This window comes from Choloepus didactylus, chromosome 2 (genome assembly GCF_015220235.1).
Source record: "Choloepus didactylus isolate mChoDid1 chromosome 2, mChoDid1.pri, whole genome shotgun sequence".
NCBI lineage: Eukaryota > Metazoa > Chordata > Mammalia > Pilosa > Megalonychidae > Choloepus > Choloepus didactylus.
The window spans coordinates 192,835,206-192,861,440 of NC_051308.1; the positions used below are offsets into that span (position 1 = coordinate 192,835,206).

General features: G+C 50.9%; 1 protein-coding gene across 4 annotated transcripts in view; it reads left to right on the forward strand.

The window, feature by feature from the left end:
* Positions 1-16,124, forward strand: part of CDCP2 (CUB domain containing protein 2) — a 38,499-nt gene extending 22,375 nt beyond the window's left edge. For 3 of the 4 annotated variants that reach the window (XM_037827142.1, XM_037827143.1, XM_037827144.1), the window contains 5 exons: positions 3,399-3,746; positions 6,297-6,632; positions 8,030-8,383; positions 11,435-11,613; positions 14,642-16,124. In XM_037827142.1, coding sequence (XP_037683070.1) covers positions 3,399-3,746; positions 6,297-6,632; positions 8,030-8,383; positions 11,435-11,613; positions 14,642-14,968 — 1,544 coding nt within the window. In that variant the 3' untranslated portion in view covers positions 14,969-16,124. The remainder of the gene's footprint in view (positions 1-3,398; positions 3,747-6,296; positions 6,633-8,029; positions 8,384-11,434; positions 11,614-14,641) is intronic. The other variant, XM_037827145.1, reaches the window with a different exon arrangement.
* The last annotated feature ends 10,111 nt before the right edge of the window (positions 16,125-26,235 follow it).

Here is a 26,235-nt window from a genome sequence, read left to right on the forward strand (position 1 = left end):
GGGACATTGGTCAAGTGTATTCATCAGGATTCTTTTGATTACAAGTAACAGAAACCCAACCTAGTCAAGTTTAAGCACAGGGAGGAATGCATCAGCCCCTATAACCCAGGAGGCAGAAGTATAGTTGAGCTGGGCTCAGGGTGCCTGCAAAAGGGCATCCTGGCTCCAGGATCATTTCCACTTTTCACATGGTTTTTGCTGTCTGCAGATGGGCTTTCTGCATGAATTCGGAGCAGGGGCTTGCCCAAGCTCCCACTCCCACTCCCAGTCTGGGGACCAGGGAGGAACGTGCTTTCATCCAGACATCCTGGAGAACTCTGGCCTGGCCAGTCACTGTGGTGGTGGTGGGGGCCCCAGGATCGGCCCAAGTAGGGTCATATATCCACCCCGGGGGCAGGGGCAGAAGAAGGGAGGTTGCTACAAGAAGAGGGAGGGGGGCAGTGCCTTAAAGAGAGGGCTTGTTACTGCAACAGGTGGAGGAAGAGGTGCTGGGAAGACCAGGACAATCGATGTGAGCTACAAGAAGTAACTTCATTTTCTGGACCTCAGTTTTCTCATCTGTAAAATGGGGGCAATAACCCCTGCCCTTCCTATTTCATGGGGCTGGTGTGAAGATGATATAGGATCATGCACTCATTCATTCTTTCAGCAAGTATACTCAGAACATCTGCGTTGTGCCAGGTACTGTTGTAGGTACTGGGCTACAGCAGTGAAGAAAATAGATAAAAATCTCTGCCCTCACAGAGCTTACATTTTGGTGGAGGGAGTCTGGCAATAAGCTAAATAAATATGTAAAATAAATGGCATGTTCAATAGTGATGAGGGCTATGGAGAAAAATATAACAGAAAAGGTGGAGAGGAGTATAGGGGTGGGAGAGGGTTTCAATCGTAATGGGTGGTGGACGGAGCCTCACCAAGAAGGTGACCAGTGTGCTTTTTATCTTTTTAAGTTTTAATTATGAAAAATGTCAAGCATACACAAAATAAAGAAAATAGACTCACAAATCCCTACATCTCCATCAACAATCTTCAACAATTATCAATACCTTGCCTTTCTTGTTTCTTTTATCCCATCCCTGTATATATTTCAAGAAGGTCTGGAGAAATTTAAGGACAATTTCAGCTGTCTTATTATTTCACCCATAGATTCTTCAGGATGTATCTCTAACACAGAAAAAAGTAAAAAAAAAAAAAAAAAAAAAAAAAAATATATATATATATATATATATATATATATATATATATATAATCCCAATATCATTATAATGGTATAATAATTCCTTAACCTCATCTAATACTCAGTTCATGCTTAATTTTTCCCCAATTATTGCAAAATTGTCTTCTTCTAGTTGGTTTGTTCAAATCAGAATCCAAACAAGGTTCATACATTGTACTTGGTTGATATTCAACTCCTGACTCTCTTTTAATGTATCAGTTCTGCCTCCTTTCCCCCCCTTATCATTTATTGTTGAAGTCCCCTATGACATTTATCTGCCAGAATTTCCCACATTCTGGTCTTGGACTAATGTATCCTCATGGTGTCCTTTAAAATGTTCCTTTATCTTCCATATTCTGATTAACCTTTAGATAGATCTAGACACATTGGATTCAGGTTCTTTTTTTAAAAAAAAAATAGTGTTTTGTAGGTGGTGGTGTGTGTGCGTTACATCAGGAGGCATATGGTGTCCAGTTTCCCCACCTTTGATGTTCAGACTTTTTGGTTCAGCTATTGTCAGCCTGATCCAACTATTATAAAGTTCACCATCAATTTTTCTCATGTAAATTATTTATTATAACCATTTTCAAACATTCAGCAAAGTTGAAAGAATTTTACAGGGAATACCTGTATACCCAACCACCTAGGTTTTACCTCTCAACTTTTTTTTTCTCTCATCAACTTTTTACCCCATTATTATAGCCAGGCATTGATGTGTTGTCTCACTTCCTTATTTTACTAAGGGTTACAAAAAGAATTTTCCCTTATTAGCTCGTTACAATCCTGAAATCCAGTCCCCATAGAAAAGGCAAAGTAGATGCTTATTTCTTCCCCTTTCCCTTTCTATGTATCAATTAACAGAAAAGACTTAGTGCCCCAGTGACCTCTGAAGATAACCCAGTTTCTTTTAAATTTCTCTTGGGTTTTATTATGAACTCATGGATTTTTAGATATTTGATATGTTTCAACCCATTGTTATCATTATTCTTTCTTGATGCTCAGATTGTACCATCTTTAGCCAGGGGCAGCCCCTGCAAGCAGGCTCCTGGGTCTCTTCACACAATCCCGGTAGTCTTGACGGCGTCTTTACTTTCTGGCATAAGATGTCCCAAATATCTTGTATATTTCCTGCATAGACCTGATACCAGCCGTTTCTCCAAGGAGCTCTTGCTCCTTGTAGTTGGAAATGATCTAAATCCTAGAGGTGCAAAATGCTACCGGAATAGCATTGCTTCTAGGTCTTTTTAGTGAACAGAACTAGGAAATACATTTTTTTTAAGAAATAAAAATAAATCTTAAGTACATACTGATATTTTCAATTCAAATTAAGGATCACAAGGGTTTGACTTAAATTTTTTATTTTATATTTGTATCTCTGTTTTCTTAGACTGAACATCTTGGTTTCTATTGGCATTAACATACTTATTTGCTTTATTACTAATATATATTACTTGTAATATAACAATATTTAATCTTATTACTGATAGTAAGTCTACTAAGTGTAGTTTAAGATTTCTTTGTGGTTCATTTTGTCCTTAGGATATATCTCACTATGGATATATACTGTATTTCAAGGTCATTTGAAATCATTTTTCTTTGTGTGGATAGTCCTCCAATTTGAAATCTGGTTTGAATCGTGTTTATGAATTTACCTTAATTGTTTTCATTTTAAAAATATAAGCAAATAAGTATATGTAAGAGTGTACTTTTAATATTGTAATAGGCTCAGCACATTTTCATTGTGAAGATGATGATGATGATGATTTTCCTTACTGCACATATCTAGGGCTGGGCAGATAGATGTTTTAACTTCAATTATAGACCTACCCCTAACACTTTCTATCCCCTTTCCCTGCTTTGTTTTTCTCTACAGCACCTACCACTATTTAATAGACTACATTTTACTTATTGAGTTTATTGTCTGTCTTCCCCACTTAAATGTAAGCCCCGTGAGAGCAGAGATTTTTGTCTGCTTTTCTCCTGCTATATCCCCAGCACCTTGACCAATACCTAGCACTCAAGAAAATTTTGTTGAGTGACTTAAAGAATGCCTCATTAAGTATTTGAAGAATAAGTAAATAAATGAACAAAAGAACTGATTTAAGGCCATGGCTTTATGCTCCCTGATCCCATCCCAAAGACCCCAGCACTGACTCTGAGCCATCTTTCCTTCTTGCCCCAGGTTTCAAATGTGGGGGTGTGCTCTCGGCACCTTCCGGAAACTTCTCCAGCCCCAACTTCCCCAGGCTCTACCCCTACGACACGGAGTGCAGCTGGCTGATCGTGGTGGCCGAGGGCTCCTCTGTGCTGCTCACCTTCCACACCTTTGACCTGGAGTTCCACGACACCTGCGGCTTCGACTTCCTGGAGATCTACAACGGGGCTGCAGGAGACAAGGGCAACCTGCTGGGGAGGTTCTGCGGCCGGGTGCCCCCGCCCCCGTTCTCCTCTGCCTGGCATGTCATGTCTGTCGTCTTCCACTCCGACAAGCACGTGGCCAGCAGGGGCTTTTCCGCAGGCTACCAGAAAGGTCAAGGGGGTGCTTGGCTCCTGGTGGATGTGGGGAGAGCATCTTAGCATATTAGATAAGACCTTAGCATGTGACCCAGATGACTCTGCTTTCTGTATGGGGAACAGGCAGCCTCCTCGAAGCTCATAGCCACAGCTTGGTGGTTGAGGGCTCCTACCCGCATGGCAGCACGCCCCCCCCGTCTTGCTCCATTATCCTGCAAGTCCCCTGGGGGGGTCTCCTGTGCTCAGGAATGAGGCCTCTCATGCTCTCCTAACTTTGTCCTTCTCATCCCATGTCGTGGCACCAGGCCACAGGAGGGGCACCTCTGTAACTTCTGTGCCTGATGCCTTCCGCGGCATCCAACTGCTTCTTGGCAGGAGAATTCTCCCCCATTTCCCCTTGAGTCCGCAGGGGTGGAAAGGGCACCTGGGTCTCTGTTGACCTGGTAGTCCTCACCCTCCCAGAGCTTTTCCTGAACTTGCCTCTTTTATTGCATGTCCCTAACCCCTCTCCTTCCCTCGTCCAGGCTTGAAACCTGCCCCTCAGTCCAGGCTGGGCAGCAGAGGCCTTGCCCTTTTTGTTTTCTCCTGGCCTCATGCCTCCTTGCCCTCAGGCTTCTGTGCCAACCGCTTCCCTTCTCCCTAAGCCAAAACCAAAGGCCCTACTCGTGGCAAGGCCAGCAAATGGGCAACCGCAGAGGCTGCAAGGTCCACCAACAGCACTCAGCTGGGGAGAAGGAGGCGATCAGATGGAGCCTGGTCCCTGCTGTATTGAGAGGCAGGGAATTGTAGATTGCTAAAACGCAAGACACATAGACTGATCTAATCACAGGTTTGGAATTTTAGATCCTTAGGCCTGTAGAATGTCAGGATCTCAAAGTCATAATATCATAGACAATGTTTTCCAACTTTTTAAAAACAGGAGTCTCTGTATATCAAATGAAACTTGATGTGGCTCCCTGATTTATAAGAGATAAGAGCAGTATTTCAGTGATGTGTGTTTACTTTGTAAGTGCATGTTTTTAACATTTATTTAGTATAAGCCAATCACTGAAAACACAATACTGATGGCCTCCAATGGGTTAAATTTTTACAGAAAAGACATGTGCCTGTGGGTGCTGCCTTTTAGTTATATTAAAAAATAGTTTGCAATACAGCAGAAGAATGAAATTTGCTGCAGAAGCCAAAAGGCTGCTGTGGCGCCCCCAAGTGCAGTTTGAAAGGGGGTTAGCCTTAGAAGGGATCTCAGACCGTCTAAACCCATGCCCTCATTTCACAAACAATGAATCTGAGACCCAGAGAGGGAACGTGTCTTACCAAGGCCACACAGCTGGGAGGCAGCAGCGCTGGGACAAGAAGCCAAGTCCTCAGACACCCAGCCCAGAGCTCCATTCACACAGCCGTGCCATGGGGCCCGATTCTGGAGTCCCAGGACATGCATCCGGGTGTGCGCCTCCCTGCAGGTGACCTCCAGCAAGTTGGGGCATCCATCCTCAGCCACCTCATGGCTGTGTTGGCCTCGCCAGGCTCCTCAGGGCTTTCACCTGCGTCTTCTCAGGCTGTGTGCATCTGAGCCCTGTGGGCAGGCGGGGCAGGTCTTATGATTTCTAATATCCAGATGAGGGTCAGAGAGGCTGGGGTACTTGCCCAAGGGTCACACAGTTAATAAAAGGCAGCGTGGGGAGGACAGGGGTCTTCAGACTTTGAGCCCACCTTGACTTCTCCAGATCCTCTCCCTAAGCCTCAGTTTCCTCATCTGTTGTGGGGTTTGATGATGTGCCCAAACTCAGACACCTGGGACTCTGTGCCCACTGGCCTGAGTGGAGGGGCAGTGAGGGTCTCAGGGTTAAGTGCACACTCTTCAGTTAGTCTTCCTGGGTTCAAATCCCGCTCTCTCCATTACCTGCCGAGTGACCTACCGTCAGAGTCCCGCCCAGGTCCCTTGCTCCTGCTGACCTCCTCATCTCTTTGCTTGAGGGCTTTTATTCAGAGTCTCCTCAGGTCACCCCTACCTCCCCCCGGCAGACCGCGACCTGAACTCAGGAGAGGGGGTGTATAAATACCCCAGCTCCCTCACTCCCCTGGTGACATAACTGAGGCGTGTACACCGTTTCCCCGAGTTCCCCGGGGGGAGTTCAGGGCAGTCGCCCAGGCACAGCTGGCTTGACAGCGCCCTCTAGTGGCCACCCCCTTCCCAGTCTCACTCCCTCACTCCCTACCCCGGGTCCCCTGCCCCCCCAGATAAACTCCTTGAGTTCAAATCCTTGTCTCAGGGTCTGCCTCTGGGCAAATCCAAACTCAAACAGGTAAGTTATTTAACTCCTCTGTGCCTCTGTTTTCTTGTCAGTAAAATGGGGGAAAACAACAGCACACTTCTCGTGGAGTTATTGTAAAGACTAAGTGAGATGGTGCAGGGTGTTAAGTGCTAGGCCTCCGTGAACGGTGATGAGGTTCCCCGTGAGATACCTGTGGGAGGTGTTGGGGGTGGGGGATGGCTAGGGTGGTTCCCAAGGGAGGAGGTTGGGGACCCATGGAAGGAAAAGCTCAGTCTGAACGGGCTCCCTTGCAGATGTGTGTGGCGGCGTCCTGACGGGCCTGTCAGGGGTCCTCACCAGCCCCGAGTACCCTGACAGCTACCCCAACAACGTGGAATGCCACTGGGTGATCCGGGCTTCCGGCCCCGCCACCGTCAAGCTGGTGTTCGTGGACTTCCAGGTGGAGGCCAACGAGGAGTGCACCTACGACTACGTGGCTGTGCTGGGGGGCGCTGGCCCTGCCCGTGGGCGCCCCTACTGTGGCAGCGCCAGGCCCCCCACCCTTCTGTCCCTGGGCCACGAGCTGCAGGTGGTCTTCAAGTCTGACTTCAATATCGGAGGCCGGGGCTTCAAGGCCTACTACTTCTCAGGTAGGAGGGGCTGCAGCTACCTCCCAGGGACCCTGTGGGCAGGTGGGCTCCTGCCCACACCCCACCCCCGTGATGCTTGCAGGGGTCACACTTCCCTGCCTCCGGGTCGTGTGCTATCTATACTTTCTCTGCCTAGAGTGTTCTAGCACATCCCTCTCCTACTGGCCAATGCCAAGGCAAAAGCATGTCACCTCCTCTGTGAAGACTCCCCTGGTTCACTCAGAACTCATCCCTTCAGCCCATAACACTGATCTAATCCTTGTCACTTCGGCGTATGGTTTGCATGTTGATCTCCTGACCTGACTGTGAGTTCCTTCTGGCTTATCTTTATATTTGGTCCATAGTAGACTCTCAATTCATGTTTGCAGAAATGAATGAAACTTAGAGGAGTTCGGAGTCTAATAGGGGGAGATGGATAAGGGAACAGACAATGACAACCTATTGTGATCTGTCCTGTGTACAGGAAGAATCATGGATGACTTTCTTGGGGAGAGAGAATTTGCCTTGAAGGAGTTAGCCAGGGGCAGAAGGAAGGGAAGGGTGTTCCCCAAGTAGGGGAACAACACCTGCAAAGTTACGGAGGACAAAGCCAGTTTGGTTTGTTTGTAATAGTAAATGTTTGGTGAGGCTAAGAAATGGAGGGTGGATAAGTAGAGGGTGAGAAAAAGGGGCAAGGCTGGGACGTGAACCACCTTGTCTGTCAAGCCAGGGCGTTCAGAATGGACTCAGGACAGGTATCAGGTGTTGTTGTTGAATTCCTAACACTCCTGAAGGGGATTGGCAGTTGGAGTGGGAGTCCTCGGCTTTCAGCTAATTTTAATTTAAAGCAGATGTTGGGATCAATGGTCTGGTTTGCTGGCCATGGTGGTTTTAGGACCTCTTAGTGCTTGCTGCAGAGGGTGAGTGTGTTAGTTTCAAGCAAATATCATGAAATGGGTTGGCCTAAACAATGGTAATTTATTAGCTTACAGTTTTGAGGCCATGAAAATGTCCAAATCAAGTCACCATCAAGGCGATGCTTTCTTCCTGAAGACCAGCTGCCAGCGATCATTAGATCCTCTGTCACGTCGCAAGGCACATGGCAGCCTCTCCTGGTCTCTTCCTTCTGTTCTGGGTTCCATTTCACCTTCTTGCTTCCCTGGCTTCTCTCTCTCTGCCTGCATTTCATTCTCTTATAAAGGACTCCAGTAATAGGATTATGACCCATCCTGAATGAGGCGGGTACACCTTAACTGAAAAAGCTTCATCAGAAGGTTTTACTTACAAAGGGTTCACACCCACAGGAATGGATTAAATTTAAGAACATGTTTTACTGGGGTACATTCAGCTTCAAACCATCACAGGGAGTCTCTAGCCCCTTCACCATCGCTCCTTCTGCCCCACTCTTCCTTGCCCAGGAGAATGCCAGGAGGTGTACACAGCTGTGCGGGGCAACTTCTCCAGCCCACAGTACCCCAGCTCCTACCCCAACAACATCCGGTGCCACTGGACCATCCGCCTGCCTCCCGGCTATCGGATCAAGGTGTTCTTCCTGGACCTGGAACTGGAGGAGCCCAACAGCCTGACCGGGGCCTGTGACTTTGACCATCTGGCAGCCTTCGATGGGGCCAGTGAGGAGGCGCCCCTGCTGGGGGACTGGTGTGGCCACCACCTGCCACCACCCGTCACCTCGAGCCGCAACCAGCTCCTGCTGCTGCTGCACACGGACCGCAGCACCACCCACAGGGGCTTCTCCGTGGCCTACATCGGAGGTCAGTGGGGGTTAAGGGCATGGGTTCCGTGGTCAGGGAAGGCCAGGCAGGGGTCCCAGGTTTTTGCAGTGTCCCTCTTCATCCCACCAATGTGTTCTGATCCCTGTGAACAGTCTCTTCCAGTCCCTTCTTGGGTGGCTACACGATGGCAACTCTTCCCCAGACCCCCCACCCTCAGGACCTTTGAGACCTCCAGTGTGACCCTTGCTTACTTCCATTATTGCGGGACCCTCTTTTTCTAGTTCCCAACTCCATGGTTCCTATTTTCTCCTCTGTCTGGCTTCTTCCCCCAAGGGACCTCTGGCCTGTCCTGTGGCTGTGGTTGATCCTCTGTATTCTGGACTAATATGCAAAATATGGTTTTATTATTCAGCCTAAACAATCCAGATAACCATGGAGATGTGTTCCAGCCCTGCTTATATTAATTAGGAATGGTTTGGGCTGCAGCAACAGAAATCCTGACGGACAGTGGCTTGAACACATGGAGTGTGTTTTTCCTGTGCTGTATCGGTTCGGGGGTCCTCAACACTGACCCACCTGGTAGTTCTTGGCTTTCTCCTCATGGTTGCAAGATGGCTGCCACAACTCCAGACATCACATCCATGTTCAAGACTAGAAGGGGTAGGGGAGGTGCCAATCATAATTGTCTCTTTATCAGGAAAGCAAAGTGTTTCCAGAGGTCTTCAAAAGACTTCTTGGGTCTCATGGGCTTGAACTTGATCAGATGGCCATGCCTAGGTGCAAAGGAGACTGGGGAAGCTGGTATTCAACTTTTCCAGCCCCTATACTGTCAGATGAGTTTGCCAGCCAGCAATGTCCACCACCTCTCTCCTCCTCTGCCTCTCTTCCTGCCCCTCTAGCCCTCTTTCCCTAGGCTCTAGACCCCAGAAATGCCAGTTCTCTGAACCCATCTTGCCCTCTGCCTGGCCAGACCAAAGCTCCTCATCATGCAGGCCTGGAAATGGAGGGGCAGAGAGGGGAAAGGACGCTGCTGTGGTCACACGGGCAGTCAGCGGCACAGCCAGGGCTCGGATGTGCTTCCCTGCCTTCCCCTTCTGTGAGCCTGAGCAGGGCCTGGGGAAGGGAGCCCAGCTGAACTCAGACAGAACAGAGCCACTTCCAAGTGCTGCCATTTACTGACAGTGACAGTCCACGTGGGCTCATCTATAAAAGCGGCTGGTGAACACACCTGGAGAGGCAGCAGTGAAGCATAAATGAGGTGACGCAAGGTCGCGGTGTCTGGTCTGAGGATATCCTGGCTGAGGCTGGGCTTCTTTCTTTCTCCCATGTGCCTCAGGCTCGACAAGCATTCCAAAGGTCTCTCCTCTTTCCTCACCCCACAGGCGAGAAGAGTTGGGGGCCCTGGCAATGGGAAGGTTAGAGCTGCAGCAAGCTAGTGGCAGAGAGGTGACCCCTCTCTGGGCCTCAGCCTGCTCCATCTGGGGGAGGAGAGCTAGAGGATCTCATGGTCCCTGGGTCAGAGCAACCCCCCCCTTCTGATTCTGCCTCTTGCCAGTGAACAAGAGTCCCGGAGAGCCAGGTTCCACCAGGCTCTGCCACCAGCTGGCCGGCATGCCACTTTCTCTCTCTGGCTCTCAGTTTTTCCACCTGTAAATTGAAGGCATTGGCCAAATGCTCTTTAAAGTCCCTTTGGGTGCTGATAGTCTAATTTCTGGGCCTGGGTCCTTTCCTGGCTCTGTGTGATTTTGAACGAGCCCCTTTCCCTCTCTGTGCCTCCAGATACTGAGGGTAGGGACAGCTCTAAATCCTGGCTCCTGTTCCACGGGCTTCAGTGCAGGAGCCCCCACCCCCACCTCCCACAGCTCCCACCACTGTCACCTTTTGCCCCAAATCCCTTGGGAGCCCAGGGTCAGACAGGGCACTCACGCCGGGCGAGACTCCAGATGGGGCCCAGGCTGCCGGCTGTCCCCTGGCTGGGAGGGCGGCCACGGCATCAATCAGGGGTGACAAGCAGTTCAGCGCCACCGCAATCGTGGGAGACGGCGGGCTCATAAATCCCCGACTGCCCAGACAACAGGGGCTGAAATATGTCTGAGGCATTTCCCAGATAGGGGGTGAGAGCCCCAGGCCTCTGCCTCCCAGCTCTCTTTTATTCCCTTCCACTCCCCACTGCCCCAGGACCCGTTCCCACCCATTCCCACACGCACACACAGATATGCACATGCTCACCCAAACCCAGAAACCTAAGAGCCACACTCACACCGTCCTGGCTGGGAGTGGGGGCAGGGCAGCCAGATGGGTGGAGACACTGAGAACTTTGGAATGCTTCAGATCCAGGCATTAAGATCCCAATTTGGCCACTGCACATCACCTCACCTCTCAGAGCTTCAGTTGCCAACACTGTAAAATGGGTTTAGCCATCACTATCTCCTGCAGTCACTGTGGGCAAGGAAAGGGAGGCCAGGCCTCTCCACCCTTCTAAAAACAGCTCCCAACCCCCAGTGTGCGCCTCCTGCTTGGTTTTCCTTCAGGGCACTCTGATGCTTACATGAATTTTACACATTTCTTTCCCCCTCTCCCAACTAGAATGTAACCTCTATGAGAGCAGGGATTTGGGCTCTTCTTTTTTTTTTTTTAAGATCATTTCTATATTTGTGGTGTTTAGAGTAGTGCCTGCACATAAAAGGGGTTCATTAAATATTTGTTAAATGATTGAATGAATGAATGGTTGAATGAACTGCCTGGCACATGGTAAAGCCATCAGCAAATAGTAGCTGTTATTATGATTAAGAATTTTCCTTCATTCATTCCATCAATCATTCACTCTACATCCACTGCACCTGCACAGATCTGTGTTGGGCTTAGAGGACACCGGGAGAATGAGGCCTGGGGCCTGCCCGGGGCGCGCTCTCAGTTGGAGTTAGATGGAACACGCACGAAAACTATCCCACACTACACCCTCTTGGCCTGCATAAGAAACTTCGCCCCTCTGGGCCTGGGTTTCCCCATCCTCACCCTTGGTGGGGAGTGGGGAGGATGGGGGTCAGACTGCCTGCCCCCAGGCCTCCAGCTCCCCCCTCCCGTTCCCAGTGGTACCCGTGAATGTGAGCTGCTCCCGCACGGACTTCCAGATCCTGATCTCCGCACAGGCGCTGGCCCCGCTGGAGCGCACCAGGGTCTACCTGGGCAGCCGGAGCTGTGCAGCCCAGGAAGTCGGCGGCCACTTCAGGATCCAGGCCCGCTTTGACACCTGTGGCACTGAGTCTCAGGTAAGGGGCTGGGGGTGGGAGGAGGGCAGGCACTCCCACTGACCCCCACTGACCCCCACTGAAAGGCAGCTGCCATAGCTGGGAAGTCAGCCTCTCCGGTGACCACACCAGCCTGGACACAACACCCAGCCCTTCCAGGCTTTATCTCAGTGAACTTGCTGAGGGTAGACACAAGGAAGAACTGAAATAGGGGAGAGAGAAGTGGGGTGGGGTCCTGCTGCACTTCCCAGCAACACCTAAAAACCTTCACTGGCTGCTCTTCCCCAAAACCCTGCAGGCGGGGCCACCTCCACTGGTCTTCCTTGCTGCTCCTGCCCTCCTCCCTGGGAGCTCCTCAGGGGACACCGCTGCTCTCACTCCTTTAATATGCAGAGCTGTTTGCCCCTCGCCTCCTGTCTGCCCCTGCCATGGCAATAGATTTGCCAGACAGCTTGGCAGAAATCACTTGCCTCTCAGTGACCCTCCTCTCCACCCTCAACATTGGCTAAAGGTATGCCCTGGCCACTCTGCCCTCCCCTCTGCCTTCCCCAGCCTCCTGGTGGCCACTGTCCTTCTTACTTGTGAAGAGAAATTGGCAGAGAGGGGTGGGAGGAGAGGTGTCAATTTTGGTTCTCAAGATATTCTGCCCTCACCCCCACTGCATGCCCTAAGTACCCCAGGGATTTTCTTTGGGACAGAACCACATTCCATAGAGTCATAGAATGATGAAGAACAGATAATCCCAGAGCAGAACCAAGGACTCCTACATACTCGGTCTCTGGGTCACAGAACCACCACCAGAACCCAGAACCACAGAATCATAGAATCTTGGAGTCAATATCTTAGAAATGTAGACTCTGAGAACCTTAGACTCATAGATTCTAAGTGTAAGCCTTGTAGATCCTAGATCCGTGAGGACCAGTCTCTGCAGAGTTGCTGTCAAACAAGCACAGCTCAAACAGCCAAAGGCAATAACAAAGAATTCCAACATTTACAGGCAACTCTTAAAAAACATGAGAGACTTGATTTCATAGCCATCAACACCACATTTTGTATGGCCATTTCTTTCCTCCCCAAGTTTCACCAAAAACCCCTGAAACTCCACCCTGCCCCCATCTTTATTTTGTAGATTAACTTTGTTCCTTTCTTTAAGTCCCCTTCCACTCTGTGTCTGCAACGCAGTCCCGATTCTGTGTTGCAAAAATCCAGGAGACACGCTCTCCTAAGAAAGTGGGATGGCGGGCAGGCAGACTGGCTGAAGGCACAAATGCAGAAGGCTCTTTTGGGGAATAAGGAACCAGAGCCTTTTGGAAGCCCAGAGTTGGAGGAGACCCCCAAGGTCACCTAGCCAGAGCTCTCCTAATCTGTGACCCCCTGTTCCGGTTTGCTAAAGCTGCCAGAATGCAATATACCAGCAATGGATTGGCTTTTACAATGCACATTTATTTGTTCACAAATTTATAGTTGTAAGACCATGAAAATGTTCCAGTTAAGGCATCAACAGGACTATACCTTCTCTGAAGAAAGGCTGATGGCATCTGGGGTTCCTCTGTCACATGGAAAGGCACATGGCCAGAGTCTGCTGGTTTTTCTCTCCCAGGGTTAGCTTCTGGTTTCCGTGGCTTTCTCCAAAATATCTCTGGGCTTCTGTCTCTCGGCTTCTACTGTGGCTTGTCCCAGGGCATTTTCTTTCTAAGCTCTCTCTCTGTGAGTTCTCTTAAAGGACCCCAGTAAAGGATTAAGACCCACCTTGAATTGGGTGGATCACCTCTCCATGGAAACAACCTAATCAGAAGGTCCCACCCAACAATAGGTCTGCCTCACAGGGATGGATTAAGAGAACATGGCCCTTTATGGGGTACATGACAGATTCAAACCAGCACACACCCCTTCCATCCTTCCCCAAAGGGGCCACTCAATCTCCAGGGATGGGAGCTTCCTCCTACTCGACTGCTGGTTTCTAGTTTAGGTGGCTTTGATTTTTAGAAGACCCCCTCTGAGAAGTTTTGCTCCCCAGGCCAGGGCAGTTTGGGCAGTCTGAAGAGTGTAATGGCTGCTACATATTTGGGGTGGGTGGGGAGAGTAGCCCTGCATCACTGCAGTCCCCCCACCCCACCGCCCTACCTCAGCTCCAGACCACAGCAAATAGCCCATCAAGATGCTGCCCTCAGACCCTGGCCCAGGCCACCCCACGATCTCAGGGCAACTTGACTCCTGCCTTCTTCATCCATGAGTGGGGAGGGCAACTGTTTGCCAGCCCCCTTTCCCCTTCTAGCTCCACAGTCACTCTTCCCAACCCTAGAATTGTGCCACTGGAGTGACCAGAGGCTCAACAGCAGGAGCACTAGGTGTAGACATAACTGGGAGAAACACTTCCAGAAGGAAGGTCACATTCCCCAGGGATAGAACTTCTAACTGGGAGGCAAGAAACTTGGCTACTGGACTGAGTCCTGGGCAACTGAGGTCCTTGCTGGGTCTCAGTAGTCACACCTGCAAATTTAGATGCTCTGAAAAGGCCCTTTGGTTCCACATTCATGGTCTACCCGAGGAACAATGGCTGAGCGCACAGTTAAGGGGCAGACAGATCTGGGTGAGAAGATGGCTTCTGCCACTTGCATGCTGTGTGATCTCAGACAATGGATTTAACCTCTGGGCCTCAGTTTCCTAATCTGTAAAATGATGATATTAACAGTACCAATTAGACATGGTTCTTGTGAGAACAAATGAGATAATGCTTTTAAAATACAGTCTGGAACATGGCAATATCCCCAAAATGTTAGCTGTCATTATTATCATTACTGTCTTTCAAAGACCCAGCCTCCTCGAAGCCAGAGCAAAAGTTTCTGCCCATCAAATCTAAAAGTGTTCTTCTAGGCATCCCTCCCCCTTGGCCCCCTTTTATAAATGGGGACACTGAGGCTCAGCGTGGGAAAGGCATCAGAGCCTGAGCTGGAACTAGAACCAAGGCTCCTGGGGCCCTGTCCCCTTGGGGACCAGGATCAGCCCAGGTCCCTTCAGGTGTGAGCGAGTGCCCCTGTGATCCCCACAGAGAAGAAACAACACCTCGGTGATTGTCAGCGTGCTGTACATCGACTTCTCGGCTGGCGGGCAGGAGGACATCCATGAGTACGAGGTCCGCTGCGAGCCACGGCGGAAGGAGGCATCTGTCCACCTGTTGTCTGGCTCCGACTGGCTTGGGCCCTATGCGGCCACCGCCGAGCACCTTCAGGAAGCACCGCCCAGGGCCGAGGCAGAGGCCCTGGAGGGCCCGGTGGCCGTGGTGACCCAGGACACCAGTGACATCATCTTTCTGGGTCTCTGCATCTTGGCTGGAGTTCTCATGGTCATTGCTATCGTGGTCCTGATGCTGCTGTGAGCGGAAGGGTAGGGACTGGCACCTGGCGTCCCTGGGAGGCGGCTCGGGGACCCCACCCCAGGGGCAGGACAGGATCTTGCTGATTTGTTGGTAACCATGGGGAGGTCACTGCCCCTCTCTACACCTCAGTTTCCTAGGGACGATGACCTTGCTCTGGCTACCTCACAGGGCTTAAGGCTCAGAGAAGAACGCAGATGGATAAGAGCTCTGTAAACTGTCGCATGCCATGTACATGTATGCAATACTGTTGTTGTTGTTATTATTATTAATTTTAAGGATATTCCGCTGTAGAAAAGAACTCTCCTGTGTGTGATATTGTCAGTTTGGATAGTTGTATTCACTGATGACAGAGTGTGGATAAAACTGACTCATTCTATAACTTGTGTGAGGGTTTCACCAACTCAAGGTATAGACAGGGACAGCTCTTGTTTTTCCAAGTAGTTGCTCATCCCAGCTTCCATTAGCAGGAAGTCCAGTACCCACCCAGGGGAGTCCACTTTCTTGAATTGACCCAGGAACCTTGAGGACTTTGTCCAAAGCAGGCCAATCCTGCCTCCAAACTCCAGGCACAGAGAAATGGAACTGTAAGCCCATCTGGTACTGTCATTTCAGTCCCTGCCACATGGTGGCACTGTTGACAATTGGTCCTGCACATCCTGGTGGATGCTTGTGCTCCGAGATGGTGGTGATACCCTGTTGGGTCAGATCCCTGTATAAACCAGTTTGGCCCCACACTCTGCTCAGTAGTAAGGCTAGAGGCTGAGAGCTGGTGTCTTTCTTTCATGTTGGAGATTTCCCCTCAAGTTTCTTGTGTTCTTTGACTGCAAAGCTGATGGACGTTCCATGTGTCTCTTGCCCCTAGGATTGAGCCCAGATCACCAGCTCATCTTTGCCTTCCAGTTGAGTCCTCTTTGGAGCCTCTGTGCATCCTCCTGCCATTGGACTCCCCTCTAGCTACTCCAGTCTGCTCAGAGCTCTTCCAGTCTTTCTTTCAAGTTCACATCACAGGGAGCAGGGGTTGGGTTCCCAACCCTTCTCCATAAGACCTTGGGGATCCTTATACTCATTGGTCCACTCCTTCCCAGAATTCTATGTACCAAGAAGTGGAGCAATTTTGTTAATGAAAAATAAAATGTTAAACAAATATAAATTTACAATACACCACTTCCCCTTGCTTACCTTTATATTTGTATAATGAATCACTCAAGTGAGCCCTTCCATAATGACAGAAATCTCCAAATTGACCATGCTGACCACCGGTATCAATTAACAAAAACTGTAGCCCAATTGCAATTCCATCAACAATGCAACAAATATTCACCGACTCCCAACTTTGTGCCTGGTGTAGGGCTGGGCTCCAGGTATACAGCAGTATTCAGAATCTCAGATGATGTTCCAGACCTCAGGATGCTTACAGTCCGGCAGAGCAGAATCAGGGCACGTGAGAGGCAGATGAGTTGGTAACTTGCAGAGAAAACTGGGGAGAAAGAGTCAACAAAGTAAGAGATGAATTAAGCAAGGGAAAAAGGCAGTTGAACAGCATTCAAGTCCAAGCTCTTCCTCTTATCTCTTGTGTGAGCCTGGGCAAGTCGCTTAGATTTTCTGAGCCCTGATTCCTCCATCTGCAAAATGGGATCACAGTTCCTCTCTTGCTGTAAGGATGTAGCAACCTGATGACTTAGGGACGTCTCTGGGGATAACTGTGTCAGCAGGAGAGAATCCTGCCTGCCACCCTGGGGTGTTTGGAGCAGAGGCCCCTTCCTTTTGCTTTTCTATCCAAGTTCCTGCTCTCAGCCTTCCCCCTGGCTAACTTTCCTGCCCTGCTTTGTGAACACCTCACAACTCCCTGGGTCTCAGTTTCCCTGTCTAGGGAGGACTGGGCACACACTAGATATTCTCTGAGGGCCCTCTAGGATTCTGCCCTCCAGGATCCATGGACTGGGCCTTGCAGTGCAGCTGGTGGGACCTGGGGCAGAGGGACCCAAGCTGGACCTTGTCCTTGTCAGCAACTCAGGGTAAGGGAGACAACAGACCAGCCTGTGCAAGCCCATGTCTCAAAGCTGTGTGTGATTATTTGTGTGTGCACATGTGCATCAAAATGCAAGTGGGAAAGCTGGGTCCCTTAATCTCTACTCCCAGAAGCTGATCTTCAAGGGCCATTGCACAGAGGGTAGGAGCTCCGGCTTTGCAGTCAGACCATATAGGGTCAAACTAGAGAGTGATCTTGGGCAAGTCACCTCATTTCTCTTAAGCTCAGCCTTCTTACCTGCAAGGTAGGGATAATAATAGCTACTCCCTTGCTTGGCTGTGGGATAAATGAGATAAAATGTGACAGTGCCCAGTGCATAGGAAGGACTTAAGAAAAGTCACCTCCTACCACTGACCTGTGAGTCTGTGTAACAGTTCTAGGCCCAGCTTTGCCACTGACTTACCATGTGACCTTGGGGAAGCCCATTCTCTTCTCTGGCCCATTTCTCTGCCTACAGAATGTGCTGAGCATTAATTATTATCACTTCCAGCACCAATCAGCATCATAGGCACCACCTCCTGAGCATGGACTATGTGACAGCTGTTTAAAATGTGTCATCTCACTTAAGCCAACCTGTGAGGTTGGCTTAATTGCCCCCCTTTTACAGCTAAGGAAACCGAGGCACAGGACAGGAAAGTATCTTGCTTAAGGTCGCATAGCTATGAAATATGGAAGCTAGGCTGAGAGGAGACAGCTCTTCCCTGAGCTGGAGGGATTCTGCAGCGAACTGAGGCCTATCGGGATCTCGGGCCAAGGCCCTCAAAGCTGAGGGCCAGGTCTGGTTGGGAAGGAACTAGAATGTCAGAGCACGGGAGGATGGTTTTATCTTCAAAATGTACCCAGATATCGCCCTTCCCAGCCCTCCGGGCAGCCAGCATGTTGATTATCCTGCGTGAGCCATGGGAAATGACAGTCTTTATGACAGCACAGTGTCTATTAGAATTGAAAGGGCTGAAATGATACCCATTAGCCAACACATCCTGGCCCTGAAAGAGTGTCAGGGCATGGCAGGCATGGCGCAGCTCTCCCACTCACCTACCAATTTTCCCTTTTCAGAGAGGGGAGTTGGGGAAAGAGCCTGACCTGAGTCCCTTCTCCTTCCCCATAGGCCATGTGACTCAGGATGGGGCTACCCCAAGCCAGGAGCTTTAGATCCTGCTATCAGCCTGTCCCTTTAGGGCCACTGTCACTGATGAAAGAGTCCTTGGCAAACAGATATGCTGGCCCTGGGAAAACACCCTTTTGGGCTGCAGGCCAGTTCTTTCCCTGACCCTGTGTGACCTTAGGCAGGTTGCTTAACTTCTCTGAGCCTATTTCCTCATCTATAGAATGGATGGGAGGATTAAGTGAGAGAACATGGGGAGAAGCCACACATGGGGACTCCACCTGGGCAAGTTCAGTAAGTGGTTGGCCAGTGGGCCCTGGCCCAGCAAGGGCTTCCTGAGGAGTCCTCAAATCTCAGAGTTGGAAGGGGCTGTACAAGAAAGCAAGCGTCTCCAACGTTTCCCCCTTCGCTCGCTCTGCCCCAGCTCCCCTGGACCCCCTGCTCTTCTTTAAATAGGCCGAGGTCCTTCCTGCCCACAGTCATCATATTTCTTATCCCTCTGTGTGCAATGCCCTTCCCCCAGAGCCTCACCTGGACTGCCTCCTTTTCATTCTGTCTCTGCTCAAATGGCCCCTAACCGCTTATCTGAAATAGCAGCATCCCCCCCCCATCACTTTGTACCCCCTTGCCTTGCTTTATTTCCTTCTTAGACCATATCGCCATCTGAAAAGACATTATTTGTTTGTCTGTTTGTGTTTGCCAGTTTATTGCCTGGGTCTCCTCACTACAATGCCAGCTCCATGAAGACCATCTTTATCTTGTCACTTCAGAGCCTGGCGCACGGCAGGCGATCAGCAAGTTCTTGTGGTTGAATGAGTGAGTGAATAAGTGAGTGAATGAATGAATGCCTGTTCTGGTTTGCTAATACCACCCTTTTGCAAAACAACTGAAATGGATTGGCTTTTATAAAAGGGGATTTATTTGGTTAGAAAGTTACAGTCTTAAGGCCATAAAGTGTCCAAGGTAAGACATCAACAAAGGATACCTTCACTGGAGAAAGGCCATTGGCATCCGGAAAACCTCTGTTAGCTGGGAAGGCACGTGGCTGGCGTCCGCTTGCTCCCAGGTTGTGTTTCAAAATGATGTTCTCCAAAGTGTTGCTCTTGGGGTGTTTGTCCTCTCTTAGCTGTAGCTCCTCTTCAAAATGTTGCTCTCAGTTGCTCTGAGCGCCTTCTGTCTGTGAACTCTTTTTATAGGATTCCAGTGATTTAATTAAGACCCACCCTGAATGGGCAAGGTAACACCTCCATGGAAATTATCCAATCAGAGTTCCTGCCCAGTTGATTGAGTCACATCTCTATGGAAACACTGAATCAAAGACTCCAACCTTACCAACACTAATAAGTCTACCCCAACAAGATTGCATCGAAGAACATGGCGTTTTGGGGGACATAATACATCCAAGCCAGCACAATGCCGCACACTTTGGTGCTCCCCACGTGTCTTCTCTGTGTCCATTCTCTGCACTGAGAGGCAGACTGGCTCAGATCTGGTTCCTGCCCTCCGGGGGCTCACGTCTAAGGGAAAGGAGGGAGACACATAGAAAACCAACTCTAAGGTAGACAGTGCTCAAGGAAACAGTCTCAGCCGGGGTCACAGGCACCAGCAGAGAGCCCAGTGAAACTGGGGATTTAAAGTTAGTTTAATGAAGTTTAAAAAAGGTGAGGGAAGGAGGTAGAGAAACCACAGGGGAGAGTGGGGGAGCCTTACCTCCCCAGGCCCAAAGGGTGAGGAAGGCGAGTGCTGCCTTGAGAGGGGATGTGAGCTTCCACGGAGGGACGCAGCCAGCCAGGGGACCCCACGGGGAGAGAGCTGACCTTGCTCTCCTCCTGCCTGCCTGTCTCCAGCGGGGGCTCTTCATTGGCTGAACCCAACCCAACCCAACCCAACCCCAAGCAATAAAGGTCAGCTCCCCCAGGGCACAGAGCAGGGTGGAGAAGAGTGTCAAGTGATCTGGAGAGACAGATGGAAACTAGCCCATAAATAAAATGCTTCCCTCTCTAAAATGTTTTGGAATAAGACAGAGTTCAAGTTAAGGACTCAACTTGTCTAAGCACTAGAGGGGCACGGAGGGAAGACTCTTCTGCCAGGAGACCCATCAGGCAGAGAAGGGGGACTAGCATCCCAGGAATAGGGAACAGCATGTGCTAATGCAAAGAGTCATGAAAGAGCATTTCACATCTAGAAGACAGGAAGAGGGCTGGGATGCAGGCTGGAAGGGTATGTTGGGGTGAAGCTGGACAGGCAGGCTGGGAGGCTATTATTTAGGGTACCTGGACTGCACCCACTGCTTCTCTCAGAACAAGATTAGCAGCTGCCGCCTGTGTCCTTGGGTTAGAATGAGGCAACCATTGGACCAAGACGGACAAGTGGATCTCTTTTCTGTCACTGATCTCTTCTCCTGGGACACATTTCTGCCATTTGGAAAGGCTCTTGATCTGTTGGCACCACAGTGTTTGGGAGTGAGTCCTGCGTTCAAGTCTATCTCTGCCACCTCCTGGCTGAGTGCCCTTAGTTTGTCAATCCACCAATTCTCCGGGTGTCCTTTGAGGGGCCTTACCCAGCACCCACCATGAGCCGGGACCCAGGTGTAGCTGCAAGGATCCAGAGAGGAGGACACAGGTGATGTCAGGACCCGGGAGTGGGGTTTCTGTCCAGTCTGCCACTTGCTGTCCGTGGAAGCTCGGGCGGATTACATAACCTCCCCAAGCCTGTTTACTCATCTGCAAATTGAGGATAAAATAGGAACATTCATTGACATGTACTCTATACCAGATATTTTTCTAGATTTTTTTTTTTGCATTAATTTTCTCATTTAAGCCTCTAAATAGTAACCATCATTATCCCCTTCTAAGAAAAGGAAGAGGCAGGAGTCAAACTCTGGCAGTGGGTCTGCAGAGCCCAGACCTTAACTATTTCCATAGAACATGTAAGGACAGTCGATTAGAATGAACAGGTAATAAAAACCATAACTCACATTTGTAGCTGTCATGAAATAAATGTTAGGTGTTACTATTGAGCACTTCGTACCAGGTATGCTAAGAATCTGAGTGCTTTATATGAATTAATTCATTTAATCCACATCATAATGCCATGAGGTGGGTATTGTTATGCATCCCATTTCACAGATAAGGAAACTGAGGCAACAAGAAGTTGAGTAATTTGCTTGACGTCACAGCTAAGAGTGAACATTCCTCACAACTTTGCTTAAGTGTGCAGGAACTTTTCTGGGCACTTCACATGAATGACTTGTTTAGCTCTCGCCACAGAAAAATGGAGACACAGAGAGGCTGGGTACCTCACCCACGGGCACAGCGTTGGTAAGTAGTCTGATTTTAGGGCCCCCTCCCCTATCCCCACTCTTAACCACCAGCTCCAAGGCTGCTTCTCTGCCGAGTGCCTGGTGTAGAGTAAGTGCTTGGTAAGTACTGACCAATAAGACACAGTCCCACTTATGAGGCTGTGAAATAGGATCCATCCAGGGTTCTGGGTTCTTGAGGCCTGGAGAGGCCCTGAGAAACTCCTGCCCCATTGCAGGTACCTGGTCAGGAGCTCAAAGCTGCTCCAGTCGAGCCTTCCTGGAACTCATGGCCACCCTGGCTTATCTGTTCTGCCCAAGCAGGCACCAGAACACATGGGTCCCCAGCCAGGCCTGGCTGCCTGGACACTGAGCCTCCCAGACCCCCAGGGCCACTCAATCTTGCCCTCCAAAGTTAACGAGGCCTTAGCAGCTCTTTCTCCCCAGTCTGTATAGCTCATTGTTGTCTGCTGGCTATTCCCAGCCTGTCCAGGCTCTAGGAGTGGCGGACACCTCTGGGAAGGCCACCCTGGCTTTTGCAGTGCCCTGACCCCACCTGGGCATGGGCCCCGTAGCTGCCCAGAGCCTCTCTGGCCACAGCTCCAGAGACTGAATTGCAAAGAGCCTTGGACCTGTAGTAGGTTGGAAAGTGTCCTCCCCAAATTCATGTCCACCCGGAACCTTAGCAGGTGATCTTATTTGGAAATAGGGGTTTGCAAAGCTAATTAGTTAAGGATCTTGAGGTGGTGTCTTTATAAGAGTAAGGGGAAGGATATTTGGACACATACCTGCACAAGAAAGGCCATGTGATGACAGAGGAAGAGACTGAAGTTAGGCTGCCATAAGCCAAGGAACGCCAGGAGCCACCAGAAGCTGGAAGAGACAAGAAAGGATTCTCCCCCTGAGGCTTCAGAGGGAGCATGGCCTGTTGACACCCCAATTTTGGACTTCTGGCCTCCAGAACTGTGAGAGAATAAATTGCTGCTCTAAGCTGCCAAATTTATGGTCATTTGTTGCAGCAGCTCTGGGTAACTAGTACAGACCCCACCTCTCTTGGAATCGCCAGTAGAAACAGAGAGCTGATAGCAGTAGTTCCTGCCTACTGAGCCTCTCCCTCCCTACCCCCCTGGCATGTAGACGCTTTGTCCCCTCCAATCCTCACAACCAGTCTACACAGAAGTGTCACTAACTCCGCTTTACAAGTGAGAAAATTGGGGCTCAACAATGTGAGGGGATTCCTGAAGATCACTGACTGGCAAGTGGTGGAGTGGGGATTTGAGCCTGGCTCCTTCTGGGGGCTCTCCCCACTAAGCCACATGGACTACCCCAGGCAGCCCCTGCTCTTCGTGCTGAGAAGACACAAAGGGGTATTTATTCATGCTGCTGGGTGCCAGGCCCTGAATCTGGTGGGCGTTGGGGAGACAGTGGCAGATGTAAGTGGTTTGGAGAGAACTGCCCATAAACCAACAGTGACTCACAGTGGATCAGGACTGTGGTAAGAGAAATTCCAGGCTCCAGAGAGCCCAGGAGAGGGGCCCCAATGCTGCCTGAAGGCAGGGAAGTTTTCCTGGAAAAGGTAATGCCTGGTCTGGGTCCACAACCATGAATAGAGAGAGGAAAGGGAGAAAGGGTACTTCAGGCATAGCACAGCTGGAAATCTGAGATTTGGGAGTCTTAGGGGAATTCCAGGTTCACCAGGTGGCTGCAGGGCAGGGTGGAGGTGACAAGGCCAAGAAGGCAGGTGTGGAAGGGCCTGGCTGTCAAGAAGTTTCCCACATGGCAGAGCCAAGGCCTGGGTGATCTCAGGTGTCATGCCAGCTCTTGGTCCCCTTTTGGGTCTCAGAACCCCCTTGGGGTCTAGGGAGCTTCCTAAATCATAAGTTCTGTGTGCTGGCTTCATAGCCAAAACCCCAGAGAAAAGGTAATTGTCCTAAGGTCTCCCAGGGGAGCCAAAATCATGCCCACATCACCTGACTACAAGACACACCCTGTCCCTGCAGTGCAATCTCGCCGCCCCTTCTGCTCCTAGGGGGTGAGTTTCTGTCCTGCAGGCACCACGGGGGTGATTGGGGTCTACCTCTTGGGATTCCCCTGGCAACGCAACAGCCCAGGCCCTGCCCACATCACCTGGGCAAGGGAGTTTCCCCATCTTTGAAATCAAACACAAACAACCCCAAACAGAAACTGGCCCACGTCCGAGCCTGTGTGGTATACACAGCTTTTGGCTCACATCCAGGGAAGGGAAGGAAGCTCTGGGAATAAAAACTCCCCTGAACAAATGCTCAGCAATTTACAGTTCTCCAAGTGCTTTTCCCAGACCTCTCTCCTTTGATCCTCACACCTGTCCTGAAAAGGTGTTGCCCATTTTACAGAGGGGGAAACTGAGGCCTGAAAAGTGACATGCTCAAGGTCACAGAGTGAGTTGATGCCAGATCTAGGTTTAGAAACATGTAGCCTAGGACACATGCCTTCCACACATCAATTAAATGGTTCCTCGCTGACAAGGGCAGTGGTCTGAGTGGGACAGAGAAGACACCACTGGGACTGAGACTTTCAAAGAGGCGTAGCAGTCACCAGGTAGCACAGGGGGAAGGAATTCTCGGCAGAGAAGAGTGTGAGCAAAGGTCTGGAGGTACGAGACAGGTGGGCATCCTGGGGGCAGGGAACCCTCCTGGGGGGCTGCAAACAGGGACTGTGGCAATGAATAAGGATGGGGCCTCTCTTTTCCAGGGGCCCTCTTCACTCTTCCTCTGTCCCCCCAGCTGCCACTCTCAACATTTACTCTGCTGTCACCATCTGTGCTCTGATCTGTCACCCCCATCATTCTGATGGCTCCTGGAAGTCAAGGACCATGTCCAATTAGTTTCTGTGTCCTCAGCCTCCAGCTCAGGGCCAGCTTGGCAAAGAGATGGAGTCAGTGAATGAATGAAAATGAATGAATGAATGAGTATGCTGTGCTAGGGACTGTGCCAGTGCATGACAAAGAATAGCAGCTAACAGTTTTTTGAACACCAGCCATGTGCCAGCCACTCGGCCGACTGCTTTTCATGTGTCATCTGTTTAATCCCTGCAAGGCAAGTGTTATTATTTATCATCATCATCATCTCCCCTTTATAAGTGCAGAAACCAAGGCACCGAGAGGTGAAGTAACTTGGGCAAGGCCACAAAGCCCACGAGTGTCAATGGGATTCAAACCCAAGTCACCAGGCTCATCTGAGAGTTGTGCTGTCACACATGCACACACATGCCTGCCCAGGTGCACAGGGGTGCATAACGCCCATTCCACAGCCTCCCTCAATTCGCTCACTCCCTGGCACACAAAGACGCTTGCAGGTCTGGGCCCCAGGCCAGTGTCAGGCCAAGAGCAGGGGAAGGGTGGGAAGGAATCAGGGGAATCCAAGATGGGCTCATCCCCCTTTCTCCTCTGGGAATATAGCTCTCCCAGCACAGGCACCCCCAGGTTTTTCAGAATTACAGAAACACTCTCTTTTACACTTTCCTGCCACAAAATAGTAATTCCCTCTGTCATAAAGGAAGCAAAGGTATCCCCCTTCTCTCTGGTGTACCAGGCCCTGGGTGGAGCTCCTAACAAACGGGGCATCACCGCTGCTTTACCGATGAGATGGCCCAGGTTCAGACAGATTCGTGGGGGTGCCCGAGGTCAGGCAGAGTCAGAAGTGGAAAGCGAACTCCAGCCCACAGTGTCTCCCTCACCACAGACATCCCCGGCTTGAGGTCTGATAGAGAACAGTTCAACCTCAGGGACCAGAGAGAGGGAGGCCTTGCCCCAGGCCACGCAGCCAGTGCAGGGGAAGCGGCTAGCGGGGCTGGGGGGTGGGGGAGTGGGGGTGGGCATGCCAGAGCCGAGCTTGGGGCTGCCTGGGAGCCAGTCCGGGCTTGGGGGCACTGCCCCAGCCCTCCACCCCCAGCTCAGTTTCACAGCAGGAAGGGACACTGGAAGGGAAGGGAGGGGCCTGCTGGGTACCCATAAGTTTGGGCGCTGTGGCATCCACACCTCACTGAATGTGGGCGACCTCTGTGTGGCCGGGGACGCAGATGTGAGGGGCTGTGTATCGCTGCATGTGCAGGCGCGTGTGGGTGTGTCAGTGTGTATTCATGTATATATCTGATGCTACCCCACGGCACCTTCGTGCCTGCCCTGCCCACTCTGATCCACAAAACCTTCCATCTTCTGGTAACTCGTCTGATTGCCATCGCAGGGCTGTGAGGGAGGGATATCCGGGAGCATGGAGAGCCGGAGGCTGAGAGGGGGAGGTGCCACGCCTCTACAACGGGAACCCACGTGAGGGGCGCCGGACTCCAGGGGGCAGGTGTGTGCATGTGCTCACAAGCATGGTGTTCCCGTGTGTGTGTGTGTGTGTGTGTGTGTGTGTGTGAGTGTGCGTGTGAGTGTGCGCGCCCTCTCCTGATGAACCCGAGGCTCCCTTGGGGTGCTACAGGGCAGGTCCCTGCAGGGCTGTTAGTGTCAGGGGTACTTTGGGGTCTGTGTGGACAGGAGAGTGTGTCTGAGTGTATGCCTGGTGAGAGAGACAGCCTGTGGGCGCTGCGGGGGCTGCGTGGGTTGCGTGGGTGTCCTTCTCCGCGGGACCCTTCCCGCGCCCCCCGAGGCCTCCGAGAGGGGAGGGAGCCGGGCTGAGATTGGTCAGCAGCTCTCCGGGCCCCTCTGCCCGCCTGGCAGGGGCCGGAGCCAGCGTTGGGCACAGCGCCACCTTGTGGAGCTGCGGGGAGGGATCCGCGGCCTCCCTGGGAAGCTGACGGCCACCTGGCGGGGAGGGGTACAGCGGGAGGGGAAGGGGGCGTGGGGGACCTCAGAG